Source organism: Hippopotamus amphibius, chromosome 9 (assembly GCF_030028045.1).
Source record: "Hippopotamus amphibius kiboko isolate mHipAmp2 chromosome 9, mHipAmp2.hap2, whole genome shotgun sequence".
NCBI classification, from domain to species: domain Eukaryota; kingdom Metazoa; phylum Chordata; class Mammalia; order Artiodactyla; family Hippopotamidae; genus Hippopotamus; species Hippopotamus amphibius.
Window position 1 is genome coordinate 24,278,620 of NC_080194.1, and position 24,568 is coordinate 24,303,187.

At 44.7% G+C, this 24,568-nt stretch overlaps 1 protein-coding gene across 1 annotated transcript in view; it reads right to left on the bottom strand.

Moving 5' to 3' along the window:
* Positions 1-8,590: 8,590 nt before the first annotated feature.
* SLC6A5 (solute carrier family 6 member 5) overlaps positions 8,591-24,568 on the bottom strand; it is a 54,375-nt gene continuing 38,397 nt past the window's right edge. Inside the window, exons 15-20 of the mRNA XM_057749333.1 lie at positions 22,912-23,024; positions 22,035-22,166; positions 20,930-21,029; positions 14,965-15,065; positions 11,032-11,199; positions 8,591-8,746 (exon numbers count right to left, since the gene is read on the bottom strand). Coding sequence (XP_057605316.1) covers positions 8,591-8,746; positions 11,032-11,199; positions 14,965-15,065; positions 20,930-21,029; positions 22,035-22,166; positions 22,912-23,024 — 770 coding nt within the window. The remainder of the gene's footprint in view (positions 8,747-11,031; positions 11,200-14,964; positions 15,066-20,929; positions 21,030-22,034; positions 22,167-22,911; positions 23,025-24,568) is intronic.

A 24,568-nucleotide genomic window follows, 5' to 3' on the forward strand; every position in this document is an offset into this window, starting at 1 on the left:
AGGCAGGAAAAGAGAGACTGCACACTGAGACTGTCACAAGCCTACACTTAGCAGTGCTCCCTGCCTCCAAGCAGGTGGGAAAGAGTGATGTTTTTAGTATGGTCTATCTCAAAACCCATAGCCAAGAAAGATCACATTCATACAACCTTGGAAGGTAGTGCCTAAAGCTCTCTCTGTGCATCTCTCCCCAACACCAGCATGGGATTCAGATAACATGCAGTCTAGAGGCAAATGTACAAATGAGTATCCCTCATAAATAAACACAGAATCCCTTAGCCTCTACTTCCTGAGTGACAGGAGAAAGCAGGAAGACCAAGTAATAGGATAAGAATATCCAGGCTGTTCTGAGACCCCTGAGTCCCACCTCAAGACCCCACCTGTCCCAGAACCTCCCCTGGACTGAGAATTTGCCAAGATCCAGAAACTAACATGGCAGTACCTGGCAGGGCAAGAGTCTCTGAGACCATACTCCAGCCTCTGTCCCTATTGGCTGGCGTCACCCCCATGCTGATTGCTCAAATTTTTAAATATAACCCCTGATAGCCCCAGTCACATGAGTCAGAAAGGAGATTAACTGCTAACAGACCTCTATGTTTCTAGGTTAATGACTGCTGTCTTGGTGTGCCTTCTAACATTTTGAAAAGGCTGGTTTCTTGCACAAACCAGCGTTCTTGCCCCATGTCTCTCCCCACTTCCATCCATCCTTGACAATATTCCGAATGCACAGATATGACTTTAACAGTAAATATCCAACATTTATCTGCAGTGTTAAATTTGCACATACAAATTTTAACTTAAGGCTCACAGTGATTACATGAGATGGGTATAATTTTTCCAATTGTACCAGTGAGAAAACTGAGACTGTGCTAATGAGATGAAGAGCTGGCACTCGAACCCAGGACAGTGCTTCGTCTCTAGCATTATAGCTGCCTCTGCCAGGAAATCTCTCTCCATGATTCAATAACCTTCCACGGTAGCCTCCGAAATCTTCACGTGGCCACTGAAGGCACCTGACTGTCAAGCCCTAAACTCCATTTTCAGCCTTAGTTCTCACTTCCCACAAGCATATGTGATACTTTCCAATTTCACCCACCACTCTTTCTTGAAAGAGTCCCATCCTCATACCATCACTCACTTGCTTTCATCCCCTTGGAAGCTCATCCTAATACCTTCCTCACGGTCAAAACCCTCCCCACGTCCCTATCTCCTGAAGTCCTGCCGAACCCTCTCGGCCAGAAGGAATTTCTTCCTCTGCATCCCCTCGGTGTGTTCTTGACCTAAATCCTATGGTGCACTTGGTACTTTCCACTGTGTATAATGGCAACTTGTATATGTTGTAAAGCCCTACTCACACTGAGTAACCTGGAGGGAGAAATCAAGTCTTACTCTTGTTTTTCCTGCACATTGTAACACTGAGCTCTGTTCCTCGTACAGAGCCAATATTCAATATTTGCTCATTGGATTAAAAATGCATTTATTGAGTATCTACCATGTGTCACAAAGTATTAGGTACTGGAAAAATATTAATGTCTTAACATAATTAAGCATTGAGTAGAGTGTAAAAGTAAATACAAGAGTGAATGGATCAATAAATGGTGAAAATGTGATTCTGTTTCAACGCCAATCCACACTATATTCCAGACGTTATTTTCTCTTCGTCCTACAAGCATCTAGAGAAATTTCCTGGAAGAGGGAATAGGGCTGGGTTAAATGACTTACGATATGAAAATTCACATAAAATTATAGATTACACTAAAGGCAAGAAAGGAGTAGCCCAAACCACACACAGTCTCAGTTTTATGCAGTAGAATGTGTAAATCAGAGAAGTAAATCCAATTTTTGTCAATTTGAGCTATTTTAAAGGCACTGGAGGTGTCTTCTGTTGTAAAAGCTTCCTATGGTGAATCTTTCAGACAGCGACTACCCACCCTACATGCATCGCCTTGTAAATCCAGTTCCCACAAAACAGGCTGTCGTAGAAGAACCTGTGCATCAGAGATGCTGGAATAAATGACCTTGGACTTCTATGCAACTGTGAGATTCTGCATCTCTAGTTCCAGGAGAGACATCTGGGGAGATGGAGGAAGGAGGCATGAACAAAAACAGAGAACAATCAAAGGAGCAGGAGTGAGCTCGGTAGGAAAATAGCTGCAAAGTCCAGTGGAGGGAGAGTTGCCAAACAAATGAAGACAAGAAGAAAGACTGGATGCAGGAAGCCAGGGGAGGTATCTGAGCAAACACGATTAGCTCCTTCTGGACGAATCCTAGCACCCTCTTTAACAGCCCGAGTAGATCAACCTGCTATGGATATGGGAGCACTAAACTTCCCATATTTCATAATCACCCCCATTTAGGGAAAGATTATTTAAAGGGGTATATAAACATATACACACTACTATATATAAACTAGATAACCAACAAGGACCCACTGTATAGCACAGGGAACTATACTCAATACTTTGTAATAACCTATAAGGGAAAAGAATCTGAAAAAGAGACATATACATATATATGTATAACTGAATCACTTTGCTGTACACCGGAAACTAACACAACATTATAAATCAACTGCACTTCAATTAAAAAAAATAATATAGGGGCATAAAAACACAACGGAGCATTTCCTAGTGAAATTCCATGGTGTCTGGGCTCTACTTTGAAATACTCCAAAGAAATAAAGTTTCAGTTCAGAGTGGGGAGAGAGATACATGAAATGAATTTGGACATCAGTTGATAATTGTTGAAACTGAGTGATATAGACATGGGAGTTCATTATCCCATACTCTCCACTTTTATATATGCTTGAGAATTTTCTGGAAAAAATTAAAACACAACTGAGCAAAGGAATCTCAGGAAGCAAATCAAGGATGATGGGCCAGCACCAAATTCTAATGCCAAGGAGCATTCTTTTTTTTTTCCCCCAAGATTTATTATTTATTTATTTATGTATGTATTAGCTGCATTGGGTCTTCATTGCTGTGCGCAGGCTTCTCATTGCAGTGGCTTCTCTTGTTGCAGAGCATGGGCTCTAGGCATGTGGGCTTCAGTAGTTACGGCTCGCAGGCTCTAGAGTGCAGGCTCAGTAGTTGTGGCTCGTGGGCTTAGTTGCTCCAGGGCATATGGGATCTTCCCAGCCCAGGGCTCAAACCCATGTCCCCTGCATTGGTAGGCAGATTCTTAACCACTGCACCACCAGGGAAGTCCACGTCCTTCTTTCCAGATGAGGTCTTTACTGAGTTTCGTATTTGCTGCTCAGTCTGCCTGCTGAAGCGCAGTGTTATAGGCAAGCCTGAGTGGGTGTGTGGAAGTCTCATGATCACAGGATGAACACCTAGGCTTATGGCCAGAGGTTTGCAGCACCAGCTTCTGAGGGCATCTCTTTTCCTACTAGGAGTGGTGCAGCTCATCCCCATAGCCTGCCCACGTGGCAGCTGAAGCTGAAGCTGAAGCTGGAGGTGGAGTGTGAGTGTTTGTGTTCATTGGAAGAGGACAGGGTCAAGCATCTAGGTTAACATGATCAGACAGGACTGCGCAGCTGCCAGTCTCTACACGTGACACTGTGAGCAGGGAACACGGGGGCTCCACGCACTTAAAAGGAGAGGAGTGACATTTATTGATTTGCTTGTGTGTTGGTTTAATATGGGTAGTCTTTCTACTAAGCCCTGTGTTCCATGAGCTCTGGGGCTGTTTTATTTTCTATTCAGTGCTGCCTGGGGTCTAACTCAGCAGAGGAGCGACATAAACGTTTGCGGAATTGAAATCAAGTCGAATTGAAGACCGACAAAACGGTCATTACAACATACCCAAGGATTTAACTGGCTCAGTCCTTCTGTTCAGATTCACTCAGATCCTCTCTCCCTCCCTCTCTCTCCTTCCCCAGGAGGCGTGATTAATAATTCAGCAAACAATAGGGTATTCTGATGGCTAAGAATATAACAGTTTAATTGATAGTGTTTCTGCAGCAGTGCAACATCTCATTTTCCCAGGAGGGCAGTTTTCCATTTCTGTTCCAGGTTTCTCCCAACAAAACAGATGAATCCTAGGAATACCTGAAGGCCATTTGTTAAGGAAGAAAGGATGTGGATAACGGATTTGAATTAGACACACTTCTGTAATCATCAGGTTAAACACTGACATTTATTTAGGGTTCTGTGAACTCATACATTATTAGGATAAATTCTAATTTATATCAGTATATAATAGGCAAATATATAATACCATAAATTCCATTTGTACACATAAATACAAAATTTGAGGTAGGGCCTCAAGAATAATGACTTCTTAAATGAATAATGCACAGTATACAATATGTACTCTATAAGATATATATATGATGCATTATTTATAACATATTTTCTTCATGTACAGTTAATGAAAAAATATAAGGACCTGATTAGGGAACATATCTTTATTTATAGGCGACAGGAACACATAAGATGCCTGCATTTAGGACATTAGCCAAGGACACAATTTAAGATTAGACCTATTCCACGATAGGTCCATATAAAGTGCAAAAAAAAGACCAGAAAAAAAAAAGAAAAGAAATGAGAACCAAAACAGTTCCTAGTCAGTTACTAAATATCACCCTAACAATAAAATACACCTATAAGGCAAATGGTTACCTAAAGATGTATTTAATCCATGCAGGCAAGTCAAACCACTGCTTGCTCTTCAGAGGTGATAAACGCCCCATCTGAAAACACTTCCTCTTTGGCTGCAGGCTGCTCAGAGATGACCCGAGCAGAGACCACAGTTCAAAATTACTTGGCCTTTCTGTACAGTTGAAGCAAAACCCCAGAAAGACGGGAAGCTTCACTTTTGCAAATCCTGGGGCCACTTGGCAGAGAAATCCATATCAAGGTTAAATCACCCAAACCTTTGCTCCCAGCCTGGAGGTTTTCTGCATGATACCCAGTATGAAACAGAGGTATCGCTCATTTGCTGGCCTTGGTCTTCTTTCTCTGCCAGAAAACCTACCACCCAGCCTGCCCTCACTCGAGTCATCTGCCTCAAAGAAGCATGCCACAGACCCAAATCCAAGTGCAGCAGCAGTACCATCTCGCCATCACGCTTACATTAAGCAATAGTTATTGTCCAAGTCTCTGGGAAAACAACGATGACCGATGGCCAAAGGAACAAAGAGGAAAGAAAAAAATCTTAATTTTAGACATGGGAAAACCATGCTGACAGGTGACAGTTATCAGGAAACACTGAGGCACATGTAGATAACAGAACTAGAACTTCATTAAAGGAAAAACTCAACTCCAGTGCAACATTAGCAAAGATAACCCAAGTCTTATCCATTTCCGGGTCATTGTGTTCAATGTCCTTTTAAAGTGCCACTCACTGAAATACAAGTTGATTCCATTTCTGACATATTAAAGACACACTGGAAATTTCAAAGACGTTGAGGTCATCAAGATTTTGCATTGACCACAGATTTCATGCAACAAATATAAAAGAAAAAGAGAAAAAAGACCAGACTAGATACATTTGTATATGACAAACACACAACCTTAAAGAGATTAAAAGTTACCAATATGCAAGACAAATATTCACATAAGAAGCCACAACACCAATTGTTAAGACATATACATTTTTTTTCTCCTTTAAGGATATTACAGGGTTACTGTTTTTAACATATGGCTTTTCTTTTTTTCTCTGGATGGGTTTCTGGCATTTGTTGGTATTAGGAAATAATCGCAAGTGGAAAATACCCCACCATTCTGCACAGGGAACCAGTGAAAGTCTTTCCTCAGCAACTCGGTTTTTGCCTGTTTAAAGGAGAATTCTCAAGTGGCACTTTATGACAATGCTGTTCATTTTATTTTTACTCGTTCATTTTTTTCCCTTCCACTTGACTGTGCATTTTAATAGCATGGAAACATCCATCTGGTCATATGCATCTCAGCTTTTAGCGTCCCAGCCAAGTCTAGGGGAGGTGCAGCACGAGTAGATTGGCGGTGACTGGAAACAGCTCAGATACTGAACACATCTCTGGCAAGAAAAACCTCAAAAGTTAAACACAACTGCAGAAACAGGTGAAACTAAACTCCCAAGGCAACCATTTTCAGATAAGCTTAGAACCTTCCACCTTTAAAGAAACTGTATGCAAAACTTGGAAGTTGTAGGAAAAGGGAAAGAAATGCACACAAATGTCGCTGCCCCCAAAAGCAAAACACACTAGCTAGTGAGGCTGTCCCCATTCTCACAATTAAGTTAACTTGCAGTGTGTACAAAACAAATCTGGCAGCATCTGTGAGATCCACCCCCCCCTTCTTTTAATGACAACAGCAATAATTAACAGAAATTGGATTGGCATCCAGCATCAGACGCGAGTTTTAGCCAAAAGGCGAGAGAGGAAAGCCGAAAACCACTCATCCTGACACAAACATACCAGTCCTATGGGAGAATGCTAATTGATTTCAGCTCTTTTCTTCAACCTTCAAATTGGAAAGGCTGCAGATCATTTCCAAACCTAAGTTAGTTCTCCCTTCCTCTCCCACCCCATCGGATATCAATGGGAGAAGCTAATTTTTGGTACCATGCAGAATCTGCTACAGCAACAGAGGCTTCTCTACAATATGGCTTTCTCAAGGAAACCAGTGTTAATGGCAGACAGGTCACTATGGGAAACACTGGGACAGGGGAGGCCACAGCTCAGCTTCCTAAAGCTAAGTCTAGCGGAAGCTGAGGATTTAGTCTCTGTGATGGATTCTAGTAAGTTCTAGCTTTGGAGGTAAGCAGAAAAAGAGAATGAGCTGAGGGCAAACATCCCCTGCAGATAAAAGAGATGAAAATTCTAAAGTTTGAAACCCAGCTTTGTTTCCTTTTCTGAAAGTTTCCACAGGCTACTCTTGAAAACTGGAAGTCCAAGTCAGTGTTGGCAAATGACAACGTTATTTGCTCCAGAAAAGGGAGAGCTCAGTAAGATGAGTTGAGATTTTCTTTTTTCCTTAACAAATGAAGTCATTTTTTTAGAAGTGTTACTTTAAGGTCTGTTGTTGGGTTTCATTACTGTTGAACAGGTTGAAAATGTCACATCAATATACAAGATTTGAACAGAAAACTTTGCCTGAGACCCTGTAAAATGAAGACAAACAAATAAGAAAATGATTGAAATGATCTCTCCTAAGGAAACAATTTTAGGTTTAGATATTATTACCGTAAGGTTAAAAAAAAAAACAAAAAAAAAACCCAGACTACACTATCCTACACTCACCAACTCTACAGTGATTCATAAGATATTTATTTATAAGGACAGAAAACACCACTACGGGTACACACTACATGAACACATATCACATTATAAAAATCCCATATATGCATGTTCAAGATACAAGAAGATAATAAAGGTTACGACTTCACCAACCTCTGCAGACGTATGATTCGCTCTCATTAGAGTGCGGTTATGAGTATTGTGAATTGGGAACTCTTAAAATTGAACTAGCTAAATGTAGTCTTAAAAGCTATAGCTTTAATTGCCTCACTTGCTACTTACCTAACCTGTATCTATCAGAAATTTCTGAAAATACAGTGACCTAAAATGTACTAGCAGCGCAGTGAATATCATGGTTGCTCTCTTCAGCTCTCCATTTCTTTGATTCTATGGCCACAACTGGCATTGACTGTGAATGGAAAAGTGAAGAGTAAAAACCGAGACGTTTTCTGTCTTTTAAGAGTTTGTGTCTTATATATATAATATATAGACAGAACCAGGGTAAGTCTTGTTTTCCCAGAGGTTGAAAGACAAGGTATCTACAGCTCATAGAAAGACATTTAGAAGAGAAGAAACATGGAATGATGACACTGAACCACAGTGCTAGATGTTATGGAGAAACTAGAAGGGTGCTCTGCTATGAATGTATGACCTTAAGCACAAATAATAGGATACAAAGGTGGAGGAAAGGACCCAAAGAATTCACAAGTATGCTTCTTCCAAAAAAAAAAAAAAAAGACAACTGAAGGAAGAGAACCAACTCTTCACTGAGATTTGCGGTTCACAGAGAGAAAGCATCTGAGTCCTTGGTTCACTTGAGACAGTTGGTCCAAATGAAGGAAACAGAGCCCCAGTCATGAATGAAAATGGGAACTTCACCACCTTGGGGTGTCCAGTTGTACTCACAGTGATTTTCTGACCAAGCCTCCAAATGTACCCTGTCCTGAACTTTGTGTGTCTGAATGAAATGATTGAATTGCCCAGATGAGTCCAAACTAAGAGTCTGGTTATCCTGCCATTCTGCATAAGCCTGACTGGCACCACTAGTGACAACCACAGAGGATGCTTCTCTACTGACCAACTATGCACATCTGCTTGTGACTTCGCTGGAAAGTGCTCCCCTAGTTGATTCGAGCCTGCGGGGTAAACACTACTGGAAACTGACGGCATGGACACAGGCAAATCGCGCTTCAAGTGGTCCTTCTAGCTCTTGGCTACAGCATGCGACACTATGTCACCACTCTTGTGCACAGATATGAACTGAGACGTGGGGAGAAAGAAGAAGAAAAATGGGAAGGAAGCTAGGGAAAACATTAGGGGAAGGCAGAGAGGAGAAACAGAATCAAGTCTGGGCCATCCAATGCCATCAGACTAGCACTGGGTGCCCAGTTCCAAATCCTTCACTGGCAGTTTGAGTCCCAGGGAAGAGGTTCCCAAGGGGTCGATCATGTTCCTGTAACGCTCCCCGCGGTGCTGCGCTAAGAAGGGGCCCCAGTCCGGCTGCGGCGAGCACACCAACTTCAGCCTCTGCAAAGAAGCCAAAGACACACAGGGTCACAGAAACAAAGCACCCTCTTCCTCCAGGCACCACCCACCCATCCCCAAACCGTGTGTGACCACATTTGCCAGAACACCCCCTGGAACCAAGAAGCCCCTCACCAAGAGAAGCAGGTAGGAAGATCAGCCCCATTAATTAACGAGGCCAGGGGTGCATTAAAGAGGAGACTTAGTTTCGTTCACTTGAAATGATTTACATCACCCTGCAAGCAATTTTACAATTGCTCAGGGTCTGCCTTGCACAAGATTGATAGAGGATAAAGGGCCCAGATTTTAATTATACATTTTTTCCCTCCAAATGGAGAGGATCCACAAGCTGCTCTCTCTACTGCCAAACGCAGTCTGCAAAGGACATGTACTCAATTACTTTTGTTCTGTAGTCTCAACAGTGAGTTGTTACATCAAAATAATTGGATTTTGTTTAGCATATTTCCCAAAAGTATATAAATGGCTGTGGAAAAAAAAAGCAAAAACCTCAACCCCAAAGATACATTGCCAAGAGTGAGCAAAGATTTTAATTATCTATTGACAAAAATATACGCTCTGACTTGGTTCAGAAGTGTGGGTTCTTGTAGGTGAGCTAAAAATAATGGGAATATCTCTAATCCTTCAACGGAACCTTCCATGGAAAACATAATTTGACCAGAGCATTTTCTAGAAAAAGGAAAGAAAACATATTTCTGACTACATAAAAGGGAACAATTATGAGTTTATTAGCTATTAAAGTGAAGCTGCTTCTTATAGCTGTTAGTTTAATCTCCCCTTAATCATCAGTTTGCAACCTTTGTGTCCCAAATCAACCATAATAAATTTATATCGCCAACTCAACAGTTTAGAGGATTTCAGCCTAAGACAAAAGCAGCAGAGGCTAAAGCAGCTTCTGTTCAGAGGGAAAGAGATTTCTGGGTCAGTGGGTAGGAGGTCCATCTGAGGCTCGAGCAAGCCATCCCTGGGGATGAGGGAGCTGCGTCAATTTACCTTAAGGAGATAAAGACAATTTCCTGAGGACGGAAACCGGAACACTGCTTCAGTAAGAAGACTCCTGCATCCCCCTCTGTCAACTCTTCCTCCGTCTTTAGTCCAATAAAAACAAAGACTACCTCCTCATCGCATGGACATTCGTGCAACGCACTGACTCACATGCTCTATTCCCGTCTGCTTCTCCCCGCCTGAGCCTGGGTGAGATGCTCCGGGGCCCTCTCTTCCTCAATCTGGCTGACCAAGAGCAAAACCCATCCAGCTGATCTTCACTACCCTCATCAGCAAGTGTTTCTTGGCCTTGGTCTAATCCAATGCCTCTCGAGCTTGAATTTGCATCAGAATCACCTGGGGGCTTGTTAAACTACAGACACCACAGCCCGGCTTCCCTGAGATTCTCATTCAGCGGAGCAGAGTTGGAGCCTGATTGTTTGCACTTCCAACAAGCTCCCAGGTGGTGCTGATGCTGCTGGTCCCTGGGCCAGACCCTGAGTAGCACCAGTCTGGTCCAAAACGCCAGCCCTCTGGATCTCCAAGACAACGCAGTGCTGATCTCTTCCTAGCACATCTGAGCACAGGATTTCTCATGAATAACAAAAGCCTGACCACACTTCACTGGTGGCTCGGCAAGCGAGTCCCTTTACCATTCTCTCTGGAGTGAGGGTGGAGATTTTTTTTGCATTAGGAATGGCAAATGGGTCCAGCAAGAGACTTACTGACAAAGATAAGCATCACCTTACACCAGACATGCCCTGGACCTTTCATTACATTCTACAGGGATGGTGACATTTCAATCAGCTTGGACCCCTCAGCTGTACCTAACACAGGCATCACAGGGGAAGAAGGGGGAGTGATTTTTAATTCAATGGTAATAGATGTTAGGAAGGGGAGGCGCCTCGGACAGAGAGGAACATCAGGAAAGGGGGAATCTGATGTGTGGTTAAAAACCAAATGCTGGGATTTCAGCTCTGGATGAGAGGAGAGGAGGAGGAAACACCAGGAGAGAGGAGACACTCTGGTCACTTATTCCCCAGAGCCATCACTGCTCTGAGGAAGAGCCTAATAACAGCTCGGCCTGCAGATGGGCTGAGTCCCTCCATCAGAGGAATAATACATAATAAAAATGGGTTTAATAGAAATGGTAGCAACTGTAACCGCTTAATCACCATGTCTCCCCCTAGAATAAGTTTACCAAATCTTTTTTTTTTTAAAGCACAGAGCTCTCAGAGCTTCTCCCCTGGGAGGGGGACGGGAGGAGTGAGAGCTGATACAATTACCTCAATAAATCTGCCAGGAGCCAGATGCATTTTTATCACAAACATAATCGGGATCCAGATAACGGAGCAGGCAAGCATTAGCCATCCGAGCACCATGGACCAGTTAGGGTAGCGGTAAGAACCATAGGTCATGGGCTCCCACTGGTAAAAGCTGAAGCAAAGGATAAACTGGGAAGAAAAGAGAAACACACAAGTTAGGGTGGGGATGTGAAGCATTCCTTCAACAATCACATATTGGATCACACATTATGAGTTGGACGCTTTCGTGTCTATTCTCTCAATTTACCCCCATAACGACCCTGGAAGGGAAACACGATGACCCCACTTTCTGGATTTCACGGAGATGAACGTGACACACACTGAGCTGCTGAAGCTGCATTTGCCATCCCATAAAACCTGAGCGATGCATTTGGGGGTCTGCACACACACAGACCGGCCGAGAGGAGGAATTTAAAGGATATCCACCAAGGTGACCGAGGGGTGGAGGCAGGAGAAGGGATGGTGGGTGATTTTAAGGAGAGAGGTGTCTCTACTGTCTATAATGGATAATCAAGCTTTTGTTATAAAGGAAAAATTCCTTTAGCTTAATGTGAAAAATCAATTGAATCTACTTTGCTTTCACCTTGAATGGGGAATGGCCCTTCCGTAGGAGCTGCCTCGAAAGCTGGGTGAGAGGTCCCCAAGCAGTGGCTGAGCGGGAAGGTTGGTCCTATAATCAGCTGTGGGACAAAGAGAGTGGAGGCCCAGCCCCCCGTAACTGACGCAAGGTGAACGGGGCTCGTCACCAACCTGTGAGCCGAGACCCCAGGGACGGGCAGGCTAATCTCGGCTCTACCACTAATTCGCTGAGGGACCTGTATATCTCAGACTTCTGTGCTATATAACAGACCCATTTCACACCAGGTATACAACACAGGGGTTTTCTGGGAACAACAGTGTGGTATTTTCTCAGGAGCCTCCCTCACTTTTAAGAGAGGTCATGATTCATCATCTCCCCGTTATCCCCCATCACCGCACACTTTGGCTGGCAACAGTGAGGTGAGCCCCCTGAAGGCTTGGTTCGTGCAGCTGCAGAGGAACAAGGGAACAGATTTGCTGGAAAAAGAGGCATCAAAAAAGACAGCAGAGGGATTCTAACCGCTCTAGCCAAGCCTCTGTTGGGGGAGGGGGCGCTGACCTCAGAAAATTGAGTTCTTCCCTGTATTCATCGCACCTATGGCATCCTCCGTCTAGAACAAGGTACCCACCTAAGTCCTTCCCTCCTCCTCAGCTCTCTTGAGCAGTAAAAGAATTGCCTAAAAATGATTAGCAGGAATTATGTCTGGCAAGATAATATATGGAAGTGTTTGGGGAAAGTGTGAAGCATTATACAAATGTAAGGATCTATATGACTGCTGCAAAGCCCAGGCTGCCGGGGCAAGTGATTATTTCAATGCAACAATAATTCAATATATGGATTTGAAGCAACGTGTGAGCCTGAAGACAATGGTTGAAAAAATTGCTCCTATAAGAAATATCTACTCTAGGCCCCCTTTTAAACATTTGCCCCTAGAGTTATAAGCTTTATAAACCAGTCTATTGGAAGTATGACCTAATGTAATTATGGTAAGTTGCTCCATTTCATTCACTATATAAATAGCAATACATCTGCTTATGTGTGCGTATAATTCAGTAACGGGATCTGCCTATGTGTACAATAATTGCACATAGAATATTTATAGCTCTATAAATCCATGAAGGCACAATATAAAAATGATCAATTTTATTTCAGGGCTTTTGAAGTCATTTAAACCCATAATCTCAGCTTATTCTAGCCTACCACAAGATAGCCGTGGGACAGAAGGGCAAATGGCAAAAAAAGAAGGGTTAGGCTTGGTCCTTTGATACCCATTTCCTGTTACACAAATATCACATCAAATTTATCTGTGCAAACTTGTTCTTGCCATCAATTTCCCTCTGCCAAGTCAGCTTTGACAAAACCCTGCCCTCAGATGAACCTGGCCATGAGAAAGGATAATTTAGCCACTGAGCCGGGGACCTCTCCACAGGTTTCTGAGGTGAGTTTTATAATGGAAACTGAGTAAAGCACAGCACACTTGAGGAACTTTCTCAAGAAAGCACAGCAAGTCCCTAGAATCCCTTTCCCCTGACACTCTGCTCCTACAGGAGATTAAGATTATTTTAATCCAGAATTGGCCAAACTCCACTTGGAGATGAAAGCAACTAGGCTTTTAGAAATGTATTTAGAAATGTATTATCTTTCTAGATAGCCTTGGATTCCATTCTTATTCTGCCCCCTGCAAGCTTTGTGGCCTTGCGCAAGCCTCTCCGAGGCTCTGCACAGGCAATTGCAAAATGGGGGAAGAATCACCCACCAAACAGGGTGGTTGGGAGCGTGACAGACATCGTTAATAAAGCAGCTACCTAATACTAGATCTCCACAAGCCGTTGTGCTGCTTATTATTATGTGATATGTTTCTGAAGAATATAATAAGATTCTCTGAAGCTTAATCTCTTCAAAGACAGGAGGGAAAGGTCCGTAGAATCTGAAACAGATTCTAACTTTTATATTTCACCCAAGAATAAATCGTGTGTAGTAGTAACTGCGGGACACGGCGAAGCTCTGCAGAGATGGGGAACAGCAGAGGTGGGGGGGAGGGGGGTCTCTCGTTTTCCTCCCAGCAGATGCATAAATCCCCGCTCTTCACACACTTCAGTCCTGAATTCAAGAAACTGAAAAGTCTACCTTAATCCTTTTCAACTCCCATGCCTCAAATCTGGTGGGACTTTTCAGATAAATTACAGCCTCTGAAATGTGAGTACACGTGTGGGCTTCTATATGCTGTCTCCTGTCAAGGCAGAGAGGGAGGTAAACGCTGAATGGTTTTTCTGTCTAAACTTCTGTCTTTTCAGAAAGAAATTGAGATGTTTTGATTAAAACTCACTCTGTGACAGTTTTAAAAATGAAAAAAAGGAAAATATATGTTTTCTTTACGATTTTACTGTCTTGTTTTCCTTTAAAGAAGCTGGTTCAATGTAGTAAAACGAGTCTTAATTTGGTTTCTAGTGCCACCTGCTGGGCTAATCAGGAACTACAGCCAGCTTCCTGCAGCCTTTGCCCGGATGGCACCTGCAAACCAGGAAGGGAGAGAGGGAAAGGCAGGGTCTCTGTCAATGGCTATGCTTGGAGAGTGGATGGAGGCAAAGCCAGCAGCTAGGGCACAATGAAGGAGATGACAGGATATGCATGTAAGTCCCTATGCAGATTTACTGGCATATGAAGGGTTCTGATTTTTAAGAAGATGAATGTCAGATGATCTCAAAATGTCATCATCACACTTGAAGATGATAAGATAGTCCTCAAAAGCAATAAAAATGAACAATAAAAGTCTAACTTCTGCTATACATATTAGTTGTAGAGCGGCTCTGTTGAGCAGTGTTTAAGATTAGAGTTCTGAAGCCAGACTGCCTGGGTTCAAACCCAGGTTGTTGCTAATTATTAGTTGTACAAGTCACAAAACTGCTGGGCGACAGTTTCCCCAACTGTAAAAGGGAGATGATTATCATACCAACCCCACAGAGCTGCTGTGAGGGAGAGATGAGGTGATATTTATAAAGCACTGGGCACAGAGTATGGACCGTGGTTAGCACGTGGACAATGTGATCACACGGGGCCGACTGATATAATGGGAAATGTTCCACAGGGATGCTCCCAACTGTGCATGGGTCCTAGCTCTGCACCCGATCAGCCAAGCGCCTCTAGGCAAATGCTTCACCTCTTCAAACCTCAGTTTCCTCAGCTAAAAGACAGGAATAATACCCATCCTACCAGCTCCCCAGGCTCATCTGTATGTAGGCACAGGTCTTGTTCAACATAAAGCATCACATAGGCATGCAAGGTGCTACCCACGAAATAAAGCACACTGTCCTTACAGTTAAGATGGTTGGAGTTACAAACGCCCAGCAGACTTTCCAGAAAATGTTTGGCTGGAATCCAATCATCATCTCAATATCTTCACAGAACCTCTGCAAGCCTACAAAGAGACAAATGGAGATCAAACATGAGGTGCAGGGGCAGGGGGTGAGATGGGGCAGGGGACAGTGCAAGAGCCCCTCACTCGCGTGCCATTGGATGGGATGGCCCCATCCTGGTGTCAACATGACCCCTATTTATACAGGAAACCATCAGACAAATGACTCACTGCCGGGAAGATTAAGGCAAATGGAACATTTAAATAGATAGAAAATACTCTCTGCAATGAGGTTCAAAATGAGATGTCATCCCACGGTGACATCTAAGAGGCACCATCCCACCCTAAGCTGGGCACCTCCACGCTGCTACAGCCCGGCATAGTCATCTGTGCAGCTGTTTTCGGACGTGGGCTCATGGGCTCAGCAGCCAACTCTGACGAAGCCAATTAAGATTGTGATCAATAAACACAGTGTATTATGAAAGCCTTGGGATTTCGGGGGAGACTCGCTGTACGCTGCTTTTTATCCCCCACCCTCCCAAGGATACTCTTCCGTGAGTCAATGCACCTCTGCTCTATGTAAAATGATACGGGCAGGCAAGAACCAAAGTGAATTCCATGTGGCCAGTGCCCACTTTGTTGGAACTCAAAGGATTGCGGGCTTCTAGGTCGCTGATCAACATAACAACGTAAAGTAAAAAGCAGGCGAGAGAGTTATTCTCAGGGCCCCACATAACCAGCATCCACTCTTTGAAAGGAAAAGCCACAGAGGATCTTTGAGGAGGGAGCAGTTTCTTGTATTGTTTCCTGAGCTCATCAGAAGCGCGGCTTTCTCAGAACTGCTGGATTGCTACACTGAAGGGATTTGAAAGGGCCCCAAGTTCAAGCCCTTTCATAGTCAGCAGTTCTGACTGGTGGCCCCAAATAATGGACCACCACAGGCAAGAACCGCACTTTTTGAGCAGCTGACTGGACCATCTTTGGGTTTGCTTGTGGGTCTCCTTTCGTGTTATCAAACATCTTCAAAGGACTGACCTCTGGACACTAGACCTTCCGGGCATAAGTGAGGGGTGAGAACCAAAAAGAGACAAAAGTCAAAGGTGAAGCCCTCAGAAACACACCCGAGATACAGTTCTTAAAAAAAAAAATAAGACTCTAAAAATGTCTATTATCAGCATCAATGCTGTTACCAGACTATTCCTTTCCATTAAATCATCCACAGGAAATGATGGTGTGCAGCTTGCCTGGGAAAACTGATTGACAGGGTTCAAGATTAGACTGAGGAAGACATATAGATAGCCTCCTATGGGAGGAGGCGGGTGACAGTAGAAGTGCTCAAGCTCCCCCAGAGGGGACAAAGAGCTGGACCTAGAGCTGTAGGAGGGGTTGGATGATGGGTGCTCAGTTTCAGCAGAAAGCAGTTTGAGACAGAGGAGCAGTCCAGAGACTGAGTGAGATGGCTTGGGTTCCAGAGTCAGCTTAATCCCTGGAAAGTCAGCTCCCTCCCTGGGCCTCCCTTCAGGGCCGTGGAGACCTGGCCTCTGCCTCTCACAGGCTCCAGGTCCTGTGATGGCTCTACCTGTTCTGCCAACTTGTCTCGCAGATGCAGACCAGGGGCGGCCACTGGGAGCCGCCAGGCAAGCCTCTTGCATCTTGCCCATTCCTGAGTCAGGCTCTTCAGTCCCTCCATCCTCCACCTGCTCCAGCTCCCACCCGGCACAGCCCTCCCACACCCCGACTCACACCCAAGTCCCCACCTGAGTCCCTCCCTGCGTCAACGGCTACCTTCCCCTTGGGCCGTTCTTCCCAGGGGCTTCCTCTGCCTGCTCTAGCCTTCCCACTGGCCCAAGTCCCTCTTCAAGGCCTAACTCGTGATAGAGGAATTGATCTTGGAGCCTGGAGCACATGCATGGAGACATGCCTGCTGCATGACCTTCAACCTGGAGGGGCAAGAGAGCTCCAAAAGCATCAGAGCAACTGCTTCTTACTGTATTAGCAGAAAAACAGCAGGGAAAAAGAATAGTGGTGAACTACCACAGTCTAGCTTCTGTTTTAAGACTCAAGCAAACAGATTTGGTGCCCAGAAATGAGCACGAGCTCCACATAACCAATCAATCCTGAACTATTACTCAAGGACTTGCTTCAACCAACCAATCACTTTCTTTTTTTTTTTTTTTTTTTTTTACCAACCAATCACTTTCACCCATGCAACATTGTGGCTTTTGTCTTTATAAACCATACCCTTGCCCTTGGTCTGGGTATGGTCTGCCAGGGGCTGCTCTCCCTGCTATGTGGCCGGGGCCAGCCTCCTGACCTGTGAGCTGAGCACTTGTACAGGGCCTGGTGCTGAGAAGGGTACCACCCCTGGTGTAATGGTCTCCTGTCGCCATCTTGAAATTCTTGTTAATCTTTTAACACGGGGCTCCACTTTTTCATTTTGCGCTAGGTCCCACAAATTAGGTCTCCAGTCCTGTATGTATCTCAAATTATTCTCTTACAGCTAATGTCATGTTTTGGTCACATCTCTTGGAGCCAAAACACCATGTGTGGGCTGAGATTTTCCCTGCCTTGGTTAGCAATAAACTCAAAACTAAGTTTCGTCTTTATCTTCTTTTATATTCTTTTATCTCCAAAATGCTACTTTCTCGAGGTTTTTCTGGCTACTCTGGCCCTCCTTGATCTCTGGGCAGCAAAAGCACACAGCTGGGATGCAAAGCTTAGTACTTGTCTTTGTCTCAATGTGCGAAGTGGGTTTGCTCTTCCTGTCAGCTAGTTGGAAAGATCCGCGAATATAGGAAACTACCCCTGCCTTCCCCACTTTCCTAGAAGCACACAGGGCATACAGTAGACACTTAATAAACACCTGTTGATTTACTCACAGGCATTTACCTGTGTGAATTATGAATGGACTGAAGCCTCTTGTTCCTAATGTTTTCTGAACTCCAGCAAATGGAGCTGGAGGACCTTATACCCTGAATGAGAGGTGGACAGTGACATTTCAGCCAAGAACATACGTGAAAATGGAACTCAGGGAGAGAGACCAGAGGGGAACAAAATTAAGCTTGAATTTATGGGGTTCTAGAGAGACTGTGTTTTTGTTTTGTTGTTTTCTTTTTTACTAAAAACAAAACAAAAAAACTTTGAGGAGTTCAGCCTGCAGGATGGGCAACCAGAACTGAAGAATGACATATTCCATCCTATAAAAGTCATTGCCTGGTGTGACTCTAACATCTCTCACAAGGATGTGAAGAAAGATGGAGTGGGGGTAGGATATGAAACAAGTAACTGACCAACGTGGAAGAAAACAGACCAAGATGATTGAGCATATTGTGATTTGGGGGAAATGCACAGTGTGGAGCCAAGCAGATAAGCAGGCAGGAAAGCTTTGTGGTGGCAGGTCAGTTCCATGGTCCCCCAGCCAGAAAGTCCCTGTATCGGCTCCCAGGAAAACGCAAATCACTTTTTTAAAGCGACTCCATTAGGTAAAAGTCTTTTAAAGGCATTGCTCCCACATCAAACCAAACTCGGGGAGTTCTACTTTTCTAGCTACCTCAAATCCAGATATTGGCCTTTGAAGAGTGTTGTCTTGAGAACCTGAATCTGCTCTTTTGATCTAAAGAGAAAACTTGAAAATATTATCCACTGTATTTTGAATGTTTGAATGGCAACCTCTAGAATCTAGACTCTAGAGATCATTAGACCCAAAAAGAAAACACAAATCTCTGCAATGCACCTGCTTATTTTTCAAATTCAGCAGCCAGGTTGAGAGGGTATCAAGTCAGTCAGGTTCCTTTTCTTCCTTCACGGGTTCACGTTCAACTTCCTTAAACTAACTTTGCATTTGTTTGGGGGCTCATCATCTCAATAAAGAAAGCACTGTCCTCTAGAGCGTACATTATATATTTGTGCAGGTTTTTCCTTTTACCTCTAACAATTATGTTAGCTTATTTCAAATATTTCTTCTAAGATTCCCTTCTTATGAATTCCATCCAGGTCCAAATCAGAGGTTCACACCCACATCCGACATTGCAGGAGTCAAGTTCAACTGAGCTCAGCACAGAGTCCACCTGGTCCTGGAAGCTGGCCCCGTAGCAGCCCTCTAGAGTCTAGGCAATTTCCTGGGAGGTCCCCCAGGAAGATTAGCAGAGCCCAGGGACCAAAACACTCAGGATTTATTTTTTCCTTCAGAATCAAAAAATCTACCACCAGATTTATATCGGGACTGAGGGGAGCTATTTAAGTTCTAAAAACAGAAATGTTAAAAGGTTTCTGTTTTAATGATGCTTGTAAACCACACTGAACAGCCCTGTTTTATTGGAAAGAACTGTGCAAATGTGCCTTTTGTGGCAAATAGCAGCAAGAATACAGACAGCGGAGGAGGTCAATGAGATGGCTACCTGCACTTGGGCCAGTGCTGCAAAGAAGTGCTTTCCTGACTTTGCCAACAGACCATCTGGCGACTTTAGCTTATGTATAGACACACGAGGGCTTGAGTTTCCAAAAGAGCGTCCCAGAGGCCTCTCTATGGCAAAGCCTTTGGTATCTGGGCAGAAAGGTAGGATTCACTGTGGCAGACTGGCTGGGTTTCTGCCACTCTCTGCTCAGGTAGGAAGCTCTTTGAAGCCTCACCCTAAATGCAGGTCTTTAACCACAGTGTCACTGCAGGCTCCAGGCTATCTCATCAGCCCAAAGTGCTGGCAGTTTGGCCTCTGATCCCATCATGACAGCTGGCATGCCTGCCCACTTCTCTGGCCAGAAACTAAACTCTCCCTGCAGTGGGGATGTCATCTCCAGCTGAGACAAATTTCCCTTCTGCCAACACCTAACAATGACTCCAGTATCTTCCTGTTTATGGGGCACCCAACTTTTACATGAGAGGTTTCCTTTTATATTTTGATCCTCCATCGCCCTTCATTTTAATGCATTTTTCAGGAAAGCAAGAAGCTGCTGAACCTCTGATGGACAAGAGGCTAACAATTACATTAAAAGCAAGATGCTCATATCAAGGATATCCTGCATCCAAGTGATACCCTGCCTTTCCTTTACTGTCTCTTTTTGGGTTTGAAATCCAGATGGATCATCTGAGTTGGCATTTTCGCCTCCTGGTGTTTTCTAAGGAGGCCTTATCTATATTAGGGACGATTCTGAGATTTCGAGACACAGGGAAGCCAGTGGTGACTTGAACCTTATAGGACTTGCTTGTGCTGACTGGCGGCACCCACAGGGGGCCCAGGAGATCACCCAGTGAGACCCCCTCCCCAAGCACAAACACTTCCACATGATGAGCAAGGATGGCATCTGCTGACTTACCATTCCCATCCTTAATAATGGCCCTGCTGATTATGGGATGCCGGTTGATATGCTGTTGACAGGAAGGGCTAACCTGTAAGGGAACTGAAAGTCTCTTCCTGGGAAAATCTGGGGTTGAGATCTTACATCACAGGCTTCCATGATGCTAATAAAGTCTCCTAAGGATGTGTGAGGCCAGTGTTCTCCTTCCTCACTGTAGTATCGGGGACCAGCCGTGAAGCTACTCTTCTCCTCAAGCTAAATGAAGACTGCAGCTACCGAGACCTCAAAATACTTTCACAGGAGCAAAGTAGCCTCCTCCTCCCCGCTAATCTGGCCATTGTCCACAGGCATTAACTGTTCACTTGCCAGCACACCCAAAGTCATGTCCTGGTCCTAGCAGTTTCTGATACAAAGACTACTGAGTTTCACCATCAGCCATCTTTTGTTTCTCTATTAAATCTAGATCCCAATGGTCCTGAGGCAAGTTTGGAAATAAAGGTGCAGCTCTCTTGTGTTTCCTACATAGCTGTAATGAAGCCCTTTCATTGTCTTATCAAATATGGGAAACCTGCTTGCCATGGACACCTCACCGACACTAAGTTCTTCCTCAGCATCAGGCATGGTGGTTCCCTTACCGTACACATAGGAGATCCCCACGAGCTCAAAAATGGCAATGATGACCAGGGCGTAGGAGGCGGCATACGTGTCCACAAGCTGAAACATGTAAATTCCACCCTGGTAGGGAAGAGAAACAACCAACATCAGTGGGCCTGGATCCAGGCTCTCTCCCACTTCTAGCAGCCAATCCTTCCATCCCGAGCAGGGTCAGGTGCAAACAGGAGTCAAAGGATCTGCCCTCCCCTCGAGAGCAGAAACCTAAGGCTGCTCAGGTGTATAAGCTGGAGGCCCTGCCACATCAGCAAAGCAGTCCCTGGAGAGGCTCCAAGCTAATCAATAGAACAAGCCCAGAAAAGCCATCTAACACCTTACTCTTAAAAGGCAAAGGTCATTTGAAGATGTAATGTGAAAGTAGCCAGATTGCTTCATTTTTGCTTTAAGCAATAAATGACCATTTCATTTCTACCCATATACCTGCATGTTACTGAGCTTCATATGACCTTTAGGTGTCACTGGGCATTCCTCAAGCATCCCCCCAGCATTTTCACCTCACTTTTTAAGTCCATCTATAATAGATGAGGCTTAGAGACCATCTCCTTTCAATCCATCATTTCATACATGAAGAAAGTAAGGCCCAAAGTGGCGACTTGCTCAAGGTCACAGGGACAGCAAAAGATATGTATCTATACATATATATACATATGTACATATATATCAGGTGAGCTAATACTGATCTCTAGACACTCAGGACTAGAAGGAACTCAAGTGCCTGTAGATCTTGTATATTACAGGTAAGCAAGCGGGAATTTCTCTGGCCAGTAAAGTTGGATTTTCAGGTATTCCATTTTCTTAAAGTAGGACACACCTGTCTCGTTGGCTCAAGAAGGCTACATCTCAATTACGAAGATGCTAGAAGTATCATTAGTAGCCAAGGTGACATATTTCCCCCTGTGGTCAGAATCCCTAATGAACTGATGCCATCTACATGGAAATGGCAATGATGCGGCTGTTGTTATAAGGACCTTCTATAAGGTCCGAGAGCTAAGAGTAAAAGGATGGAGAGCCACTGGGTGCCCCTCCAACCTGCCCTCATCCCAGGCCTGTGCCCAGCAGGCAGCTTACCTGAGTGATCATCGGGAAGCCCATGATGAAGAAACAAATGCAGCAGCCCAGAGTAAAGACCGGCTTGTGCGTGCGCAGGTACTTGGGAAACTCATCCGAGATGGAGGTCACTATGGTCTCGATGGTGGCAAACTGGAATGATGCCAGCAAAGGGACACCTGAGACACACCGCCCAACCCCAAAGGCTCCAAGAAGTCCTTTGTGTTTCCCACCAGACAAAGTGGTATTTGTATGAGGATTGGGTTTTCGGGTTGTATTCCCTCGATGGGTCTAAAATAACTTGCTGGGGTTTAACCCTCAAGGGGAGGGTCAGCGAGGGGAATCCAAGCAGGATGTGAGCCTTAGAGCCGTGTTTCCAGCCTCCAGAGACTGCACTCTTACCCATCCATCAGGACACTTTAAGCTTCACTTTGTATTCATGAGATGTAAATTCCTCTCCTCCTGCTTACATCACACTTGATCTTCTACTTGAGGAAAAAGCCTCTTTGCACCCAACTACTAAACTCTGAGCTCCTGTCACCATGATTTGTAATAGTCTCAGCCCCAAAGCAATTCCCCTAAAACTGACCTCATATTATTCTCCCTTATCCGGCCCCACAGAACTTGCTTTGGCAAAATGACACCAAAGCAGGAAGTACACAGGCTGAAACTTGCATGGAGAACAGAAAGAGGGAGAGAGGATGGCTCCTTTGCACCATCATCTGAGTCACCCACAAGTGCAAGGTTATCCTGAGCCCTGAACAGGCACCTCACCATCCTTACATCACTCAGGGAAACCTTTAAGTACCACTAAGGCCAGCCCCACTGCAGGCTGGATGCGGGACCCAGGAGAGGGGTTCTTCAGAAGGAGCAGGGATCAAAGCAGGGAGGGGCTCACCATAGTGTCAAGTCCAAGAGTGAGGAGCATCAGGAAAAAGATGATGGCCCAGAACGGAGAGAGGGGCAGCCTCGTTAAGGCTTCCGGGTAAACCACAAATGCAATGCCTGGTCCTGGGAGGAATAAGACAAATGATTGCAGACAGGTCCAGCTCCAGGCCCCCTCTTCCTGGAAGCCCACAGGGTTCTCTCTCCATGGAAGCCCTGATCTGTTAGTTATCACATGCTTCTCCTGCTGTTCGCTAGGTTTTCACTCCTCTGCAAACCTCAAGCTCCTTGAAGGGAAAGGACCAGAGGAATTAGATCCACACCTCGGGGAACTCAGAGGAGAGGCTCAAAAATAGTGCCGAAGCAGGGACTCGGGGCCAACTCGACTCTAAGGCCAGGCTATGTCCCATACAAATAACACGAACACCTCCGTCTCTGTACACGTATTAATGAGTTGGAAGAGAATGTAATAATTACCCTCTAGAACAGTGGGTGATTTTTGCCCCTCTGGGTCTGTATGGCAATGTCTGGAGACATTTTTGATTCGCATAACTGGGATGTCGTGGGGGATGATTACCGATGTCTAGTGTGTAGACGCTGCATCCTTCAGTTGCACGGGACAGACACACAACAAAGAATTATAAAGAATTATCCAAGCCAACTGTCGAGCGTGCTGACATTGAGACACCCTGCTGTAAAGCTTAAACATGCCCAGAATGACATCATTTCCCCCTTTCACTACCCTTATTCCTAGTCACTCCTCCAGGAGAAGCCATTTACATAAGACATGAATCAATCGAACACTTTTAGAATCTTGCCCTATAAAGGCTTGGTAAAGATGAGGCTACAGATAAGTGGGAGAGAGAGAAGCATGATGTAAAGATTAAGAGAGTTTGGGGTCCAACAGTCAGACAGATCTGGGTCCAAATTCAGACATCATGACTTGCCAGCTGTGCAACCCTAGACAAGTTATTCAATTTCTGTAAGCCTCAATCTTGCCCATCTGTAAAATGGGGATAACAATAGTTCCTCACAGGGCGGTTAGGAGGCACAAATGAGGAAACGCAGGTAAAGCACTGAGACCAGTGCCTCAGACATCATCAGCACTCCCAGAAAGAAGCTAATATGCTTTTCTTAGGCGTGGACAACAAACTTGGAAATCAGCAGCTCTGATCCAGATTTTCCCAAGAATACCGCGTGTGGTCATGGCGGAGGATGTCAGAGCTGCCGCTTTCTTCGCTAACGGAAAGCCCCGCCAGCCGTTCCTATCTGCCTCATGGCCTCACTGGGAAGATGGCTAAAGACCTGGCCGTTGTGAATTTCCCTTAAGCAGGGACCTAGATGATAATGGGCAGAGACCAGGGAATGTCAGGGTGACCCACAGCCAGGGCGCATCTGGAAGCCAGAAACCACAGCACCTGGAGTTTTTATAACTCAAGCATAACAACACTTTTTAAAACTGGAATTTTTCAGGTTGTTAGCTCCTAATGGTGCCTAGGGCCTTAGGTATTTAAAGTACAAAGCCTGGAATGCTGACGATACCCCGGCTCGGTGCATTTTTTGAAGAGATGGTAGAGCCAGCCTCCGAAAGCTCCCTCAGTGAACCATAAAAGAAAAATCTGTATTAAACCACAGTTCAAAATAGGTCTCAAATGCAGTGCACCGAGGAA